This window comes from Salmo salar, chromosome ssa01, assembly GCF_905237065.1.
Source record: "Salmo salar chromosome ssa01, Ssal_v3.1, whole genome shotgun sequence".
In the NCBI taxonomy this organism is placed as follows: Eukaryota; Metazoa; Chordata; class Actinopteri; order Salmoniformes; family Salmonidae; genus Salmo; species Salmo salar.
The window spans coordinates 158,609,402-158,629,140 of NC_059442.1; the positions used below are offsets into that span (position 1 = coordinate 158,609,402).

At 43.8% G+C, this 19,739-nt stretch overlaps 1 protein-coding gene across 1 annotated transcript in view; it reads right to left on the reverse strand.

Annotated features, from left to right (window-relative positions):
* eeig1b (estrogen-induced osteoclastogenesis regulator 1b) overlaps positions 1-19,739 on the reverse strand; it is a 90,177-nt gene that overhangs the window by 4,341 nt on the left and 66,097 nt on the right. Inside the window, exons 3-11 of the mRNA XM_045693160.1 lie at positions 14,341-14,461; positions 13,362-13,391; positions 5,805-5,921; positions 5,336-5,382; positions 4,826-4,998; positions 4,509-4,619; positions 3,849-4,089; positions 287-411; positions 70-139 (exon numbers count right to left, since the gene is read on the reverse strand). Of these exons, the coding sequence (XP_045549116.1) occupies positions 70-139; positions 287-411; positions 3,849-4,089; positions 4,509-4,619; positions 4,826-4,998; positions 5,336-5,382; positions 5,805-5,921; positions 13,362-13,391; positions 14,341-14,461 (1,035 nt within the window). The remainder of the gene's footprint in view (positions 1-69; positions 140-286; positions 412-3,848; positions 4,090-4,508; positions 4,620-4,825; positions 4,999-5,335; positions 5,383-5,804; positions 5,922-13,361; positions 13,392-14,340; positions 14,462-19,739) is intronic.

Sequence of the window (19,739 nt, forward strand, 5' to 3'; positions counted from 1 at the left end):
ACTACCATAATAAATTCTGTTTTTGATCATGTAATAACATACTGTACACATTCTGGCATGCACACTCACTTGTTCCCCAGTTGTAACCCACTTAGGGCTGTAGTCCCATCTTTGCTGACAAACAATCTGAGGTTGCTGTCTGTGTATGGAAGCAAGAATGAAAGACAAAAAAGAGGGAGAGAACAGGTAGAGGAGAAAACAGTGAGTAGATGAGAGAGAAGCAAAACGTTATCACTGTGTGGTCATGCTCACTGTTCCATCAACACAACCTTCTTCCTACCCTTACCTTCTTCATGGTTGCTGACATCGGCAAAGTTCTGGCTCTGGATAATCTTGTCCACGATGTCGTCGGCGTCGATGCGCGTATCATCCACCCAGGTGGGTTGACTCTCAACCGTGTCCTTCTTCCTCCTGGCATGTCACATGACAAGGTTTACCCAACAACATCTGATCGAGGCTATTTTCAATGGTTGTTGACTGTGATGCAGTTAGCCTCGGTCAGATGTTGTTTGTTATCTCAGCCGTTAGTGATTGTGCTGAAGTTAACCAGTAATGTCTCACCAAGGCTAGAATTATTGAACGCTAATCAGGTCATACTTGTCTCCATATTTGAAGTGTACCTTTTTGACACGGTACAACCAAAATGTTCGATATAGTACTGCCAAAAAGTAATTGGTTGAAGTGCAGGAATAAAGCACTTCTGAGTAGCATGGTCCCGTGTGGCTCAGTTGGTAGAACATGGCGTTTGCAACGCCAGGGTTGTGGGTTCGATTCCCACAGGGGACAAGTACGGGGAATAAATTTTTTTATGAAATGTATGCATTCACTACTGTAAGTCGCTCTGGATAAGAGTGTCTGCTAAATGACTAAAATGTAAAAAAATCTACTGTCTGCATGCTTTTCCTTTCTTTATATTCAGTGTTTTTGGCCCAGCAACAATTTCGATTTTTGGGAATAAATGTCATGACAAAGAAATACAAATATATGTGTGTGTGTGTGTATATACAGTACCAGTCAAAAGTTCGGACACACCTACTTATTCCAGGGTAATTTCTTTATTTTTACTATTTTCTACATTGTAGAATAACAGTGAAGACATCAACATTATGAATTATCACATATGGAATCATGTAGTAACCCAAGAAGTCTAAATATATTTTAGATTCTTCAAAGTAGCCACCTTTTTCCTTGATGACAGCTTTGCACACTTTTGGCATTCTCTCAACCAGTTTCACGAGGTAGTCACCTAGAACGCATTTCAATTAACAGGTGTGCCTTGTTAAAAGTTCATTTGTGATTTTTTTTCCCTCTTTAATGCGTTTGAGACAATCAGTTGTGTAGTGACAAGGTAGGGTTGGTATACAGAAGAGAGCCCTATTTGGTAAAAGACCAAGTTGAATTGCTGCAAAGAAACCACTACTAAAGGACACCAATAATAATAATAAATTTGCTTGGGCCAAGAAACACGAGCAATGGACATTAGACCGGTGGAAATCTATCCTTTGGTCTGATGAGTCCATCTTTGTGAGATGCAGAGTACGTGAACGGATGAGCTCTGCATGTGTGGTTCCCACCGTGAAGCATGGAGGAGGAGGTGTGATGGTGTAAGGGTGCTTTGCTGGTGACACTGTCAGTGATTTATTTAGAATTCAAGGCACACTTTACCAGCATGGCTACCACAGCATTCTGCAGCGATACGCCATCCCATCTGGTTTGCGCTTAGTGGGACTATCATTTGTTTTTCAACAGGACAATGACTCAAAACACACCTCCAGGCTGTGTAAGGGCTATTTGGCCAAGAAGGAGAGTGATGGAGTGCTGACCTGGCCTGGCCTGGCCTCCACAATCACCCGACCTCAACCCAATTGAGATGGTTTGGGATGAGTTGGACCGCAGAGTGAAGGAAAAGCAGCCAACAAGTGCTCAGCATATGTGGAAACTCCTTCAAGACTGTTGGAAAAGCATTCCAGGTGACTACCTCATGAAGCTGGTTGAGAGAATGCCAAGAGTGAGCAAAGCTGTCATCAAGGCAAAGGGTGGCTACTTTGAAGAATCTAACATATTTTTCTGCTTACTACATGATTCCATATGTGTTATTTCATAGTTTTGATGGTCTTCACTATTATTCTACAATGTAGAAAATAGTAAAAATAAAGAAAAACCCTTGAATGAGTAGGTGTGTCCAAACTTTTGACTGGTACTGTATTTACATTGAGCGTACAAATATACATTGAGTGTACAAAACATTAAGAACACCTGCTCTTTCCATGACAGACTGACCAGGTGAATCCAGGTGAAAGCTATGATCCCTTATTGATGTCATCTGTTAAATCCACTTCAATCAGTGTAGATGAAGAGGAGGAGACAGGTTAAAGAAGGATTTTTAAGCCTTAAAACAATTGAGACAAGGATTGTGTATGTGTACCATTCAGGGGGTGAATGGGCAAGACAAAATATTTAAGTGCCTTTTGAACGGGGGATGGTAGTAGGTGCCTCGCGCACCGGTCAAGAACTGTGTCAAGAACTGCAACGCTGCTGGGATTTTCACGCTCAACAGTTTTCCGTGTGTCTCAAGAATGGTCCACCACCCAAAGGACATCCAGCCAACTTGACACAACTGTGGGAAGCGTTGGAGTCAACATGGGCCAGCATCCCTGTGGAACGCTTTCGACACATTGTAGAGTCCATGCCCTGACGAATTGAGGCTGTTCTGAGGGCAAAAACGGGGGGTGCAACTCAATGCTAGGAAGGTGTTCTTAATGTTTTGCAAAATCAGTGTATATGTGTGGCGTGTGTGTGTTTTTATAAACTGGGTGGTTCGAGCCCTGAATGCTGATTGGCTGACCACCGTGGTATATTAGACCGTATACCACAGGTATGACAAAATAGTTATTTTTACTGATCTACCGTAATTTCCGGACTATTAAGCGCACCTGAATATAAGCCGCACCCACTGAATTTAAAAAATCTATATTATTTTGAACATAAATAAGCCGCACATGTCTATAAGCCGCAGGTGCCTACCGGTACATTGAAACAAATTAACTTTACACAGGCTTTAACGAAACACGTCCTGTAACAAAAATAAATAGGCTTTAACGAAACACGGCTTGTAACAAAAATAAATAGGCTTTAACGAAACACGGCTTGTAACAAAAAATAAAAAATGAGCAGTAAGCTTTAGTTGTCTTTTTGCACTGAGTCAATTCCTCACGCTGCTGTTTCCAACGTCTTATCATCGACTCATTAAGACCAAGCTCCCGTGCAGCAGCTCTATTTCCTTTTCCAACAGCCAGATCAATCGCCTTCAACTTGAAAGCTGCATCATATGCATTTCTCCGTGTCTTTGCCATGATGAGGGTGACAAAATGACTACCGTAATCAGAATGATGGGAAGTTTGAGAGCGCTCGATTTAATCTAAACAGTAAACAAAAAAGCTGTTTGACCTTAACCCGTTCGGCAATTTCATTGGTCTAATGAAAGCTTCATGTCGCCAAAAAACTGAGCACGTCACAGAATGTGTTTTTTTGGATAAAAAAAAATTGAAAGCGGGAAAAATACATATATTAGCCGCGTCATTGTTTAAGCCGCGAGGTTCAAAGCCTGGGAAAAAAGTTGCGGCTTATAGTCCGGAATTTACGGTAATTATGTTGGTAACCAGTTTATAATAGCAATAAGGCATCTCAGGGGTTTGTGGTATAAAGCCAATATACCACGGCTAAGGGCTGTATCCAGGCACTCCGCGTTGCATTGTGCTTAAGAACAGCCCTTAGCCGTGGTGTATTGGCCATATACCACACCCCCTTATTGCTTGTGTGTGTGTGTGTGTGTGTGTGCTGTAGCTTGCCTGGAGGGTCTGTTGGAGAGCAGGATGGGCCGCGGTGGCCGCGGTGGCCTTTCACACTTGGTGCCCGGCTCTCCGGTTGTCTGGGGGTCTGCTGCAAGGGGGTGGGGGTTGGCGAGGGCGTGTGCGTGGGGGGTCTGGGTGGGGGTGGCCAGGCCCCCAGAGGTGCTACTGCTTGTGGAGGTGTTACGGCGGTGTGTGAGGTCTGTTAGGCTGGAGGAGCGAGAGTGCTCCGTACTGTACCCTGGAGGAGAGGGGAGGATGGGAAGACATACAAGTCAATTAGACACACACACACACACACTCACACATGTTGTCATATAACCCCATGCCAGACTTGATATTATTTGTCCATAATGAAATCATGAAATCATGGAATCTTTTACATCAAATCACTGGAACCAAATTGAGTTTGTCCAGGGCTAAGATGTCATCTATGGGCGAATGGAGACCCTGACTTGAGTAGCTATGGCCCCGTGCCAAAATGTTCCAGTGCGAAGTTTCCTCTAGGTACAGGTCTAGGATAAACTTCCCCTCCCCTAAACCTAACCTTAACCATTAGTGGGGAAAATGCAAAACAGACCCAATATCAGCACCTAGGGGCAGCTTCACTCTTCTCCTACCAACATACACAACATGGCAATCCAAAAGAGGCTGACTGACCTGATATCTTGCTCTGCTGGCTGGCATAGCTGGAGTTCCGGGAGTGTCCTATGTGGAAGACCTCATCTGGGCTGGGCAGGCTCTGTTCCAACTGCTCGGGTAGACCTGGCGCTACAACACAACACACAGGATCATGTTAGCTTTCTGTGGCACAGAATTACACTTTTTCACAAAATACACAGTAGTATGTTACAAATCGCACCCCATATAGACAACACAGGAGTCAACTTATTGAAATGATAATCAAACGATTAAATAGATACAAATAAATAATGTGTAAACAGTCAGCTGTGATTGGCTGTGATTGTATGTTGTACCAGAGTTGAGGGGAGCTGAGGGGAGTCTGGGTTTGAGGGGCCGTCCTGATGATGTCCTGATGACGCCCCCTGGGGGAGGGTTTGAGTTGGCATCGGTGCCCTCGCCTTTACAGTCCAGCTGCAGGGAGGGGTCCTGGCCCGGGATCGAGATGGACTTGGCTGTGCTGGGGGGCCTAGAAGGTCAAAGGTCATTGTGTAATTAAGTTCAAAGTAAGCATTGAAAACACAGATTAATGAAGTAATATTTGATCATATTTGTCGCAGAAGAACTAAACAACCAAGGGTACTAAGAGAATGAAAAGTACTAAGTTGACAAAGTTTAAGAAAACCAAAGTTTGGATGAGAGTGAGAGGAGGACATCTTGTAGAACTAGATCAGTGGTAGAGAGTCTATGAGTGTTCCTTGTAGTGACTTCAAGCAACAAAATAATCTAGATTTTAGACTCTATTTCGCAAGCTACGTTGATGGTATACATTCTGGCCAAGCGGTGGCGCCAGAGGTCCAACTCACGTTTTGAAGCAAGGATCCCCCGACAAAAGTGTAATTCCAATAGTAACCTAGAAAAAATTGTAATAACATTATCATCATCAACATAATCACCATCAACATCATTGTATATTGTTACAACAAAACACTGCAGCCTTTGTAGTAGAATAACTACTGTTCACTTCCTCAGGGTAATACAATGTTTCTATGGTCAAATGAAAGTATGTATGTTATGTGAGTAAGCTATATAAAAGAGAGGGGCACCTGGCAATATCTTTCTATTCATCCATCAGATAACCATTTAGGGGCCCTGCAAATACCGATCCAATGCCGAGTGGGAAGGCAAACTGTTTATTCAACCTGAACCATTCCTGAACAAGTCTCAACATGGTCTTGCTCTCTGGGTTTCGCCACCAAGTGTACAAAGGACACATCTTTGCACATGGGGTTTCGATAAGCTCATGTGAACGTGTGAGTTTGTGTGTGTGGTTACCTTGAGAATGGAGTTGTCCTGACGAGTGTTCTTAGTGTCGTAGCCCTCGAGGATACAGCAGCGCACAGTGGAGCCTGAGCCAGCAAACTCCGCCATGTTGAGGTCAGCAAAGCCCAGCTGGAGGGAGAGAGAGACATAGAGAGAGTGACATAGAGAGAGTGACAGAGAGAGAGTGACAGAGAGAGAGTGACAGAGAGAGAGTGACAGAGAGAGAGTGACAGAGAGAGAGTGACAGATAGAGAGTGACAGGAGGATGATGTTAATAAATATGTTTGATGAAAACTGTGTACCGTGGTCAGGTGTTAAAACACCTGGTCCCCATTGTAATAAGGCGTTTCCTTAGTCATGTTGTATTTAGGCATGTTTTATTTCAGTGTGTATGGTTTCAAACTAGCTACCCGTGAGATATAGAGACAAGGGCATATGAACACATCAAGCATGGAGTGTACGCTTTCAGCGTGCCATTTCAGTCTCTCTACTTTACTGGGGGGGTAACATCCCCCCCCCCCCCAATGTGCCATTACATAACTATTGGCATGGGAGGCTGGTGAGATCACCCAACCATAAATACTCTCACTCCATTAGGGTCTACTAATGTCCCTCACCGCATGTATGTCTCTCAGTCCTCTTACCTTTTCTCTCTCTCACCCTTATCCCACTATTATCTCTACCTCTCTCTCTCACTACTGTCTCTCCCCCTGTCCCCTAGCCCTCTTCCTCCTCTCTCCCTACCACCCCACCCCTCTCTCTCTCACTACTGTCTCTCCCCCTGTCCCCTAGCCCTCTTCCTCCTCTCTCCCTACCACCCCACCCCCTCTCTCTCTCACTACTGTCTCTCCCCCTGTCCCCTAGCCCTCTTCCTCCTCTCTCCCTACCACCCCACCCCTCTCTCTCTCACTACTGTCTCTCCCCCTGTCCCCTAGCCCTCTTCCTCCTCTCTCCCTACCACCCCACCCCTCTCTCTCTCACTACTGTCTCTCCCCCTGTCCCCTAGCCCTCTTCCCCTTTCCTCCTCTCTCCCCACCACCCCACCCCCTCTCTATCCATTTATTCTACTGTCTCTCCCCCTGTCCCCTAGCCCTCTTCCTCTTCCCCTTTCTTCCTTATTCTAAAATTGATTAAATTGTTTTTTTCCCCTTATCAATCTACACACAATACCCCATAATAACAAAGCAAAAACTGGTTCAGACCCTTTACTCAGTACTTTGTTGAAGCACCTTTGGCAGCGATTGCAGCCTCGAGTCGTCTTGGGTATGACGCTACACGCTTGGCACACCTGTATTTGGGGAGTTTCTCCCATTCTTCTCTGCAGATCCTCTCAAGCTCTGTCAGGTTGGATGGGGAGCGTTGCTGCACAGCTATTTTCAGGTTTCTCCAGAGATGTTCGATCAGGTTCAAGTCCGGGCTCTGGCTAGGCCACTCAAGGACATTCAGAGACTTGTCCTGAAGCCACTCCTGCGCCGTCTTGGCTGTGTGCTTAGGGTCGTTGTCCTGTTGAAAGGTGAACCTTCGCACCAGTCTGAGGTCCTGAGCGCTCTGGAGCAGGTTTTCATCAAGAATCTCTCTGTACTGGAGTCTCCCAGTCCCTGCTGCTGAAAAACATCCCCACAGCATGATGCTGTCACCACCATGCTGTAGGGATGGTGCCAGGTTTCCTCCAGATGTGACGCTTGGCATTCAGGCTAAAGAGTTCAATCTTGGTTTCATCAGACCAAAGAATCTTGTTTCTCATGGTCTGAGAGTCTTTAGGTGCTTTTCGGAAAACTCGGGCTGTCAGGTGCCTTTTACGGAGGAGTGGCCACTCTACCATAAAGGCCTGATTGGTGGAGTGCTGCAGAGATGGTTGTCCTTCTGGAAGGTTCTCCCATCTCCACAGAGCAACTCTAGAGCTCTGTCAGAGTGACCATCGGGTTCTTGGTCACCTCCCTGATCAAGGCCCTTCCCCCCCCCGATTGCTCAGTTTGGCCGGGCGGCCAGCTCTAGGAAGACTCTTGGTGGTTCCAAACTTCTTCCATTTAAGAACGATGCAGGCCACTGTGTTCTTGGGGACCTTCAATGCAGCAGAAATGTTTTAGTACCCTTCCCAGATCTGTGCCTCGACACAATCCTGTCTCGGACCTCTACGGACAATTCCTTTGACCTCATATGGCTTGGTTTTTGCTCTGACATGCACTGTCAACTGTGGGACTTTATATAAACAGGTGTGTGCCTTTCCAAATCATGTCCAATCAATTGAATGTACCACATGTGGACTCCAATAAAGTTGTAGAAACATCTAAAGGATGATCAAAGGAAACAGGATGCACCTGAGCTCAATTTCGAGTCTCATAGCAAAGGGTCTGAATTCTTATGTAAATAAGGTATTTCTGTTTTTTTATTTTAATACATTTGCAAAAATGTCAAAAAACCTGTTTACGCTTTGTCATTGTATTGTATTGTGTGTAGATTTCTGAGGATTTAAAAAAATGTAATCCATTTTAGAATAAGGCTGTAACGTAACAAACTGTGGAAAAAGTCAAGGGGTCTGAATACTTTCCGAAGGCACTGTCCATAACATAATATGCGACCAGCCAGTGAAACCATTGCTGACCAGGTACGGTGCTGTTGTACCCTTGGTTCAACTAAGAGACAATTACAGCAGGATTTCAATAGCATATTTTTTCCTTATAGTTGTTGTCTTCTGTATAAATTAGTTTAGCGTTCAGGATTCCACTCACTCAATTCTCGCTACAATCTTAATAAATCTCCAAACTGCTCCAGAAAATGTCCCAGTGGTCTTTATAATAATATAAATCTTTAATAATAATGATTTATTAACTTAAAGGGATGTTCCACTCCAAAGATAAAAATCTAATCAAAGTTTATTTGTCTCGTACACAGATTAGCAGATGTTTAAGCAGGTGCAGCGAAACACTTGTGTTTCTAGCTCCAGCAGTGCAGTCAATGTCTAACAGTACCTTGCTAGAAACAAAGTCTGTTGGCGCCATCTTGTAAGCTTATATACAAAATGGCTGGATCAATAAATGCAGCTCCAAACATTGTGACAGCTTTCACAACCATTACACAGACAAACTCAACCTTTGGTAAACATGACTTTTTAAGCTGTTTCCCTGACAACATAGAGCCTTTGAAGTCACATGACTCTCTCTCTTGTGACATAATTACACAATTAAGGCACCATGGTCGCTTATGAGACCACATCAGACACTGTTAAACAAGAAACCATGATAGAAACTTCATTGTAAGTCCTTTTCCAGGCCTTGGTTTCATAGTGTAAGATAACTCAAACCTTGTCTATTAAAGACATGTATTTGTCATAGCTTGACAGACGCTCCAGAGTGGCGCAGCAGTCTAAGGCACTGCAACTCAGTGCAAGAGGTGTCACTACAGTCCCTGGTTCAAATCCAGGCTGTATCACATCTGGCTGTGATTGGGAGTCCTATAGGGCGGTGCACAATTGGCCCAGCGTCACTGGGGTAGGCTGTCATTGTAAAATAGAATTTGTTCTTAACTGACTTGCCTAGTTAAATAAGATGTTATTATTGGTAATGTCATGCTTATTATGACAGTGTAAAGTTGTCTTTATGACAGGCAAATACAGTGGGTGGGTGGCCGCAAAGCTCATCAGTTACACATTATGTCAACGTTTTACCACTTTACACATTGTGTCATTATTGTTACAGGTAAGTGTGAGTCACTCCTGTTTGAGGACACATTTGGTGACCAAGTGACCCCTGGGAAAGACCACTGGTAGATCATAAAGTATCTAGCAAAAAGCAGCTTTAAAACTAGAGAGGGAGCTTAATGCACTCACACACACACACAATATTTTATGGTCAAGACACCATATGATTGTGTCGGTTGGGGTTCGGCTGACTAATGGTTACCAGTAAAAGAAGTGCAGTGTTGCTTTTTTTCCCCTTTCTTTTTTACATCCCCAGACTTCTGCTTTCGGGGGCTATAATCAAACAACCTCGCCGGTCATCTAAACTGTGAGTCACACTAGAATCTACATATTATCCTACTCCTTCCTTTTATGTGGTCAGAAGACACGGTTTCAAAGCACACGTGCAGATCAGAAACCTTGTCTTAATATATTCATTTTCATTCACAAACTGTAAGCGGGGTCCCTTCCCACAGCCACTATATCTCTGACAGACACTGGGGTGGAGTGCCATGGCACGCACGACTGTTAGTTAGTTGGGCAGACACCGGCCTGTACTATTGAGAGGAAGAAGGACTGGACAAACACATCAGAACACAGAGAACTAGAAGACCTTTTCTATAGTACTTCCTCTTGTCCCTATGTCCCTCTGTGTCAAACTCCTACAGGCCTGGAGAGGTCAAAGACCTCCTATCCTCCCATGCCACATGCCCTCTCTCTGTCTCTGTCTCTCACTTTCTCTCCTTTTCTTTCGGCTGACTCAGCGGACATTCCGGTGCAGTGCCTTCTTCCCGGATGAATGGGGTCAGCAAATATGGAGGAAACGAGGGGGACAGGGAAGCACTAGCCCAATGATAACATCCAGCCAGCCTTAACACACACACACACACACACACACACACACACACACCACACCAAACAACACACACACTTCCTCCTCTAATGGGTGACCATGTCGTCACACTTTCCTCTTCCATAAAGAAACTGGCGTCATAAAGACTTGAAGGCCACCAGTCACATGCCTTGTCAATAACCAGCACTAGAATCACTAGAATCATGTTTGGCCTCTACCCTGACTCTTCACACTGTGAGTGCTTCATAGTTCCCTTGCACTGTTATCAACATCAAAAAGGACAATCTGTTTCCCAACTAAATCTTGTGAGGCAAGAGACTAAATGCAGAACTTCTTCAAGACACAAGTCTACACACTTTGAAGAGGCTATTACCATGCGTCAGTCATTTCTAGAAACCCAAAGGACCTATAACGCAATGTTTTGTTTACAAGCAAGCATCGTGTGTGTGTGTGTGTGTGTGTGTGTGTGTGTGTGTGTGTGTGTGTGTGTGTGTGTGTGTGTGTGTGTGTGTGTGTGTGTGTGTGTGTGTGTGTGTGTGTGGTAGCTTAATGGCTTAAACATGTTGTTTACCATTATGATAACATTGTGCCACCGGTAGCAATAGTAACAACAATGAGACATTTTTGGTCAATTCGATTTTTCTTAGATTTCAGCATTTGTGGCCTCCATTTAAGGTCATCAACCCTTTAAAAAAACATTTACTAAAGTGATATGATTAATCATTTTGCCCACAATGTTATTTCCCTTCATTTAAATGGACTAACTTTGTATTTAGACATCAAATTATCAATGGAATCCTCAAATTTATGACATAGTAAAAGGTGTGATTAGCTAATAATTATAGACCCCTCCCATGATAACAGTTTGCTACTGGAGAGAATGCTAAAGGTCCTTGTATATCTTTGTAATGTTATTTTCAAGGCAGTAACACCAATAACATAAAACTGTACTAGTAAATAAAATAGTTATTTTATTAATAGCCTTGTTATTTTTTATCAATACAATATATTAAATACATTTGTTCACTTTCTAGCATTCAAAATAATAGATATATCTCTAAATCCCCAAAACATGTCACTACAACTCTACACATCACTACTGAGACAAGACAATTTGCTTTCCCTAAGCACTTTAAACAATGCATTAACATAAGGTTTTGCAGTATAAAGGACTTGCATTATGTTGTATTATTGATAATCAGTTCGACATAAACAAAAACATGTATGTTCTGTAACTATTTGTCATTTGAGAGTGTTTTTCATGGCTGCAAAGGCAAGGTAAGCAAATGCTACCGCAATTTAAGAATGACCCTAACGCTAAAGTCGTGATCTTGACAAACTTAACAGTGAGTGATGACCATGAAAACACACAAGACTGATGGCTATAGCTATGTTCAACAAGTATATTATTCTACCGGCTTTATCTAGCTCTAGTTATGATATTCTACCTTGTCTCGCTGGCTTGCTAGCTCGATAACCATGTGACGACGTGTTTGTTAACTTGCATGAGCTCCATTTAAAGTTGCATGTGATCGTAGCCACTGCTAGGTAAATGAAGAGGTTTATGATGACGAACTTTGCGCAACTTTTCATGACACATCTGGGAAATGGGTCTATTGGTAATGGTCCACCAGGTGACCAAACACTGACTGGGTCACACCTGACTGGGTCACACCTAAAAACTTAGGTCAGGGTCACACCTGACTGGGTCACACCTAAAAACTTAGGTCAGGGTCACACCTAAAAACGTAGGTCAGTGTCACACCTGACTGGGTCACACCTAAAAACTTAGGTCAGGGTCACACCTGACTGGGTCACACCTAAAAACGTAGGTCAGGGTCACACCTGACTGGGTCACACCTAAAAACTTAGGTCAGGGTCACACTTAACTGGGTCACACCTAAAAACATAGGTCAGGGTCACACCTGACTGGGTCACACCTAAAAACTTAGGTCAGGGTCACACCTGACTGGGTCACACCTAAAAACTTAGGTCAGGGTCACACCTAACTGGGTCACACCTAAAAACGTAGGTCAGGGTCACACCTGACTGGGTCACACCTAAAAACTTAGGTCAGGGTCACACCTGACTGGGTCACACCTAAAAACTTAGGTCAGGGTCACACCTGAGTGGGTCACACCTAAAAACTTAGGTCAGGGTCACACCTGACTGGGTCACACCTAAAAACTTAGGTCAGGGTCACACCTGACTGGGTCACACCTAAAAACTTAGGTCAGGGTCACACCTAAAAACTTAGGTCAGGGTCACACCTGACTGGGTCACACCTAAAAACGTAGGTCAGGGTCACTGAAGAGCTAAAAGGTTTCTTCACACAGTTTACTGTCAACTAGTGGAAACACTATAAACCACAAACACTACAGCTGGAAAAGCAATAAGGAAGGAAAGAAGTTGTCCACGTCACTGCACTGTTTTCCCCACCTTCCCCAAAAGTCCCATCCTGTGTCACAAGGCTTTGTCACATGTGTGTCATACTAGTTGGCTTGAGCTATGGATCCAATTCCCTTTTCCATGACTTTAACCACAGTGGTTTTACCGTTATTGTGTTTGTAAAAATGTACTGTATCACACACACACTGACTCATCTGCTCCAGATATACTGTACATATGGTGTATGTGTGTGTGTGTTTTTGGTTTTCACTATCCTTGTGGGGACGAGAAGTCCTCACAAGGACAGTAAAACAAGCACAATTGCTATTTTAGGCTTAGGGGTTACAATTAGGGTTAGAATTAGGGTTAGCATTACAGTTAGGTTTAGGGTTAAGGGTTAGGGAAATAGGATTTTGAATGGGAATCAATTGTTTGGTCCCCATAAGGATAGTAAAACAAACATGTGTATGTGTATGTGTGTGTGTGTGTGTGTGTGTGTGTGTGTGTGTGTGTGTGTGTGTGTGTGTGTGTGTGTGTGTGTGTGTGTGTGTGTGTGTGTGTGTGCCAACTGTACAGAAATGCCCAACAGGGAAATCAAACAACATTAGCAGGGACATGCTAAAAGATGAGATGTCACATTTTTTAGTCTTACCTTTGAAAACGTCTTTCCTCCTTTGAGCTCCTGCAGTGACAAGAAGAAGTGAATGAAATGCATGAAGCACAAACACTTTCTTTCCTTCTATAGTCTATTATTGTACATAAAGTTAACCAGCTAGAATTCATTTTTCAAGTGAATTCTAACACGAGGAGACTAAATAAAACAAAGGAAGGATCCTCTTTTAACAGTTTGATTATAAATGATCATGTTAAGCTTGTCATGCTGAAGAGTATTACAGAATGTGGCTTTAACAGTGAGCACTTGTATGCTACACTGTTGGAATCATAGAGTCCCCACTCCCTACAGATGAACTGATCTGAGAACTGAAGACTCCATGTCATAATAGCAGATACGCAGCTGTGTGATTATAGCCATGCCCTGATCTCCAGTCAGCCATTACTGATACATGAAAGGGAAATGTTTCGCAATCCCATATTTGCTGATACCATGGTAACGAGAGAAGTACTATAACTAGCATTGTAAACAACAAGCAACAAAAGAGTCCATAGACAGATCTAAGCTGTCTGCAACAGTGTGTAGATTTGGGAATGGGAACTAAGTGAACAAAACATATTTCAGACATTGAAAAACACCTACCAAGGTTGATCCAGTGTGTAGGTGTGTGAAAGGTGTAGGAAGGTCTCATTCAATTACATCAGAGTTAGAGGTAAAAGGTTAGGGAGTAGGCTTACATTACCACAGAATGCCTTATACAGGAGTAATTATAGATAAATTACCTTGTATCAGGTAATAATGTACCTATGACACACTTTTGAGGCAGAGAGAGAACTTGGGCAATGACAAGCAGTCATGAAAAAGTTGCCCAAAATAACTATACAATTTTAAAAAGACAGGACACAGGGCAACTCTTTCTCACTGAGTAGGTTGTTTCCCTAAGAAAATGTCACCTGTAGAGTATCATTCTTAGGCACTGTAAAAGACTATAGCAGGGGCTGATGGGAGATGTAGTTACCTTGCGTACAGAGACCCTGCAGATGCAGGGGTCCAGGACTCCAGTGGTGGGACTGGCACTCATCTTACAGATGAAGGAGAACTTCTTCTTCCAACGAACACAGTTCTGTTGGACCTCCTCCCTACAGACAGAGAGAGAGAGAGAGAGAGAGAGAGAGAGAGAGAGAGAGAGAGAGAGGGGGGTGATGGTTAGGGTCATTCATCATCATCAATTAATTTTTTGGGTCATCATAACTGACATCATTGAAGTCATCACCACAACCATCAACATTATAATTTTCCTGATTACTATATTTATCATCATGATCTTCATCATCCTCAACATCAACATTATCATCATCAATCATTATTCTTATACCATTATCATTAGCAATATTGTCAGTTTCTGGAGCTGTGTTTATGGCCACCCTCTGGCAAAAGGTTATTGGACAGTACATAATCAAGACCCATGACCAAAAGCACAGCAAATGAAAACCACCTGCTTTGCTGTTGTAAAGGGACTATTACACACTTCGGATACATTACCCTGCCAAATATAGAGTTCTGCTGCGTGGAAAGCCCCTTACTTTTAATGTTTAATGCTACTGCCTCCAACTGCTAAGTAAAGATTGAAACCTAAAGTTGGATTCCACACAACTTAAAGTGTGTTCGTGTGACTGTTCAAGTGTGTCTCTGGTCACTAAGTGAGCTTTTACCTAACTAAACGCCTCGAGGCTCAGGGCTTCTAAGAATCCTTTTCCCATCCTCTCTCTTTCTCTCTCTCCCTCTCTGTCTCTCCTTCCCTCTCTCTCTAAAGTCCTTCCTGTTGAGCCATGCCCACAGACAAACAGCTACAGTGTAGAGAGGCAGCCTGCCGGTGGAAAATCACTGCATTGTAGTCCTGCCTCAATGCCCATCAGCTTGTACAGGGGCCTTGAGAAAGCCAGAGGACAGTGGCTGCGTTCCAATACTCTTAAATGGCCTCCTTTCTTTTATGATCTCTTTATCACGAGTGATGTGAAACAACTGGATAGGTTGAAACAATGTTTCATCTGCCAAGAGGAGACGAGGGCTGTGTTCCGAATCGGGTACCGCCTGTTTAGTACTTGCATACTGCATGAGTATGCACTTTCTCAACTATCACTACTACAAGTACATACTACTTTGAATACTATTTATCATGTTAGTATTTAGTTTTCCTGCAAACAATAATAAGTCGTTAGGTCGTCCTCGTGTCGTCACAAAATGGTCGCCTAAAGTTGTCAGGATGTTGTGTCATGGTCCCATGGAGGTTTTGTCTACTTCCTGGTTTGTCCTGGGGACGTCGCCGATGATGTTTTTAGGACCCAGAGAACATTCCCTTGGGACCATCACACAACGTCTTAAGGACTAGTAAAATGAAAGTCCTGAAAACGTCCTAAAAAGGTCCTGACATGGTCCTCAGTGACGTCCAACTAACTTACAGGGAACCACACTAACGTCCCCCAGAGAACGTCCCCTTAGATTGTTCTCAGAACGTCAGTGGGATAATGTCGCACCAAAACTTTGTATATCGTTTTTGCTAGCCCCGATTCTTTACATTAACGATGGGATATAACATGTAAAAAAAAGACTTCCTGGATAGTGTGCAACTGTCTCATACTAGTTGGCAACTGTCTCATACTAGTTGTCATGGATACTCATACAACTGTCTTTCTCAGAACAGCTCCCACTCCTTCTATTCCCAGAAGAACCCTGGAGGTCAGATAAGACTCCGTCCTCAGCCGTCAATCTCAGCTGTCAATCACAAATCAATTCATTCCCCAGCGAATCAGATGCTGAGATAGCGGGCGAGCTGATGAGGTTGCCCTCTGCCTTATTGGTCCCGCTCTCTTTTTCTTTCATTCTCTCCATCTGAGTCACTGCAGCAGAACAGTGAAAGTGAGTCAGTGTGTCCTTTCCACAAACACACATACAGTACACACATGCAACCTTAGGCAGACTGTAGTGCCCGGTTTATATTATGCTCAGAGAGAGAGAGAGATAACTGAAACCTACTTTGCAGATCAACCTTTGAACACAGTCTGTCATCCCAGTCACAAGACATGTTGTTAAGGGAATGGGTGCAGCAAGACATGTTGTTAAGGGAATGGGTGCAGCAAGACATGTTGTTAAGGGAATGGGTGCAGCAGGACATGTTGTTATGGGAATGGGTGCAGCAAGACATGTTGTTATGGGAATGGGTGCAGCAAGACATGTTGTTATGGGAATGGGTGCAGCAGGACATGTTGTTATGGGGACGGGGTGCAGCAGGACATGTTGTTATGGGAATGGGTGCAGCAGGACATGTTGTTATGGGAATGGGTGCAGCAGGACATGTTGTTATGGGGACGGGGTGCAGCAGGACATGTTGTTATGGGGACGGGGTGCAGCAGGACATGTTGTTATGGGGACGGGGTGCAGCAGGACATGTTGTTATGGGAATGGGTGCAGCAGGACATGTTGTTATGGGGACGGGGTGCAGAGGGCATGTTGTTATGGGAATGGGTGCAGCAGGACATGTTGTTATGGGAATGGGTGCAGCAGGACATGTTGTTATGGGAATGGGTGCAGCAGGACATGTTGTTATGGGAATGGGTGCAGCAGGACATGTTGTTATGGGAATGGGTGCAGAGGGCATGTTGTTATGGGAATGGGTGCAGCAGGACATGTTGTTACGGGAATGGGTGCAGAGGGCATGTTGTTATGGGAATGGGTGCAGCAGGACATGTTGTTATGGGAATGGGTGCAGCAGGACATGTTGTTATGGGGACGGGGTACAGCAGGACATGTTGTTAAGGGAATGGGTGCAGCAGGACATGTTGTTATGGGAATGGGTGCAGCAGGACATGTTGTTATGGGAATGGGTGCAGCAGGACATGTTGTTAAGGGAATGGGTGCAGAGGGCATGTTGTTATGGGAATGGGTGCAGCAAGACATGTTGTTATGGGAATGGGTGCAGAGGGCATGTTGTTATGGGAATGGGTGCAGCAGGACATGTTGTTATGGGAATGGGTGCAGAGGGCATGTTGTTATGGGAATGGGTGCAGCAGGACATGTTGTTATGGGAATGGGTGCAGCAGGACATGTTGTTATGGGAATGGGTGCAGCAGGACATGTTGTTATGGGAATGGGTGCAGCAGGACATGTTGTTATGGGAATGGGTGCAGCAGGACATGTTGTTATGGGAATGGGTGCAGCAGGACATGTTGTTATGGGGACGGGGTGCAGCAGGACATGTTGTTATGGGAATGGGTGCAGCAGGACATGTTGTTATGGGAATGGGTGCAGCAGGACATGTTGTTATGGGAATGGGTGCAGCAGGACATGTAGTTATGGGGACGGGGTACAGCAGGGTAAGTTGTCATGGGAATGGGTGCAGCATGGCTGTCTAGAGCACTGAGTCAAAACACCTCACTGCAGTCCCTTCAAGACCAAACTGAGCAGCCATGAGAAGAAGAAAAATAATATGAGTCAAGTAACACACATCACAGCATCTATTTCTAAAGGACTTCCCCATGACAGTGGTTCCATAAACCAGGGAGAACAGGCTTTCACCTTCTTCTCCAGTCTGGGTATTTTATGTGAAGTATCAACTTCACGTATGACTATTACTGTAAATTCTTTACATCTTAGTCGTTTAGCAGAAGCACTTATCATGATCAGATAGCTAGGTGAGACAACCACATCACAGTCGTAGTGAGTACAGTTATCAGCAAAGTCAGTGCTGGTAGGAGAAGACAAGTGCAAATGTTTTTTTTGTGTATTTTTTTTATTATATATTTGTTTTGGGGGGGACTGACTGAGATGTCTTATTTAAAGTGGAACTCACAGCGTTTGAACTATTTTCCAGATATGAAAAAACCAGACAATCATAATATCAGTAAAAATTATAAAATTCCCAGTTTATGCTACAAAACCAACTTCATAAGAGGTTTTAAAAATAGATTCTATTTGGATCAAAATTCCATGACGTACAGTAAGGTATTGTTGGCAGAATAGATGGATGTAGTTCAATGCATGATTCATATAATTCACCAATACATTTCTTGGTCATCCCAAAAGTATTGCTATCAGGTTGTAAATCACAGCTGGTCTGGTACATTGTTTGCTGCCTCCATTCAGGATGCACTGTTTCAGTTACTCAATATTCTGGACAAATACAGATGAATATCACTAAGGCTTGGAATGTCAATACATTCCAAGCCTTACTAGCAAGGGCAATGATCACAAGTCAGTCATAACGTGGCTAATAGGCTATTTATTTAGCAAGCTAAAAACACAGAGCCGTTAGACTTGCCATGCCATTAGAGGAGTGGGTGAGTGACCGATTTTTGTTCCCCTCATATCGTTTTTCGGTGGCTACAGCTAGAGATGCAGGTGTCATGTGGTTAGCTAGCAAGAAATGTGAATCGCTTTGCTAGCTAGCTATGCTGAAATTGAACGACTGTTATCCAGTTAGCATATCTCCTATGTTCGAAAATTCACTCTGGCTATATACTCAGATTTCTGAGCACTCTCATCTGAGTGTGCCAGAGCGCAGAATAACTGATGAATTTATGAACGTGCAACACCCGCTGAATATGACTGGTGTCAGTAAATGTAGGCAAAAAAAGTAATTAAATTGTTGCCAAACCACAGTTAGTCACTAACACTCTAGATAACATGTAAACAGCCTAACCAGCTCTGCTAGGGTGAGTGAAATGGTCAGGGTGAGCTGTTCTCTCATTTGTGTCTGGAGGTAGCTAGCAAGCTAGCCAACTTTAGCCAGTTAGCTTGGGTGCTTGACTGCTGTTGTGAGGAACGCTTGGATCAACCGTATTCCTCGGCCAGAGCGTCCAGTGTCAATTGTTCAGTGTGCGCTCTGAACGCTCGGAAAGAGAAAACCCTCTGTATTTACCCACAGACAGTCTGACAACACAATTTACGAACAAACCCTTTGTTGTCAATCAAATGTACTGAGCGGGAGCTGACCTCCCGTAGGGGTGAGAAGAATGGAGAGACCAAGAGACCAAAGGTGGCAAAATGGAGTGTTCAGGTTGGGATGTAGGGTTTGAGCATAGCCTGTACTGTGTTTAGTCCTGTACAGGGCAGTTAACCATGTTTATTGACCCCTGTAAACTAGCACTCCCTATGAAACTGAGCAAACAATTGGAGGTATGCAACAAACACCAACACATCACCTTTAACTATTGAATCCTTTCAGATCAGTAGTCATGAATCACAGTAGTGGAGGAAAGGAGGAGGAAAAGAGTATTGGTGCTACACTACCAATCTGACAACAAGGGTATATCCATACAGAGGCCACACTTTTATCAGAAAATGTTCACTTTCACTACTCCCTCCATCTATGCCAGAAATGGCTCTGAACTATATGTTTCTTGTTCATTAATAGTGAGTGAG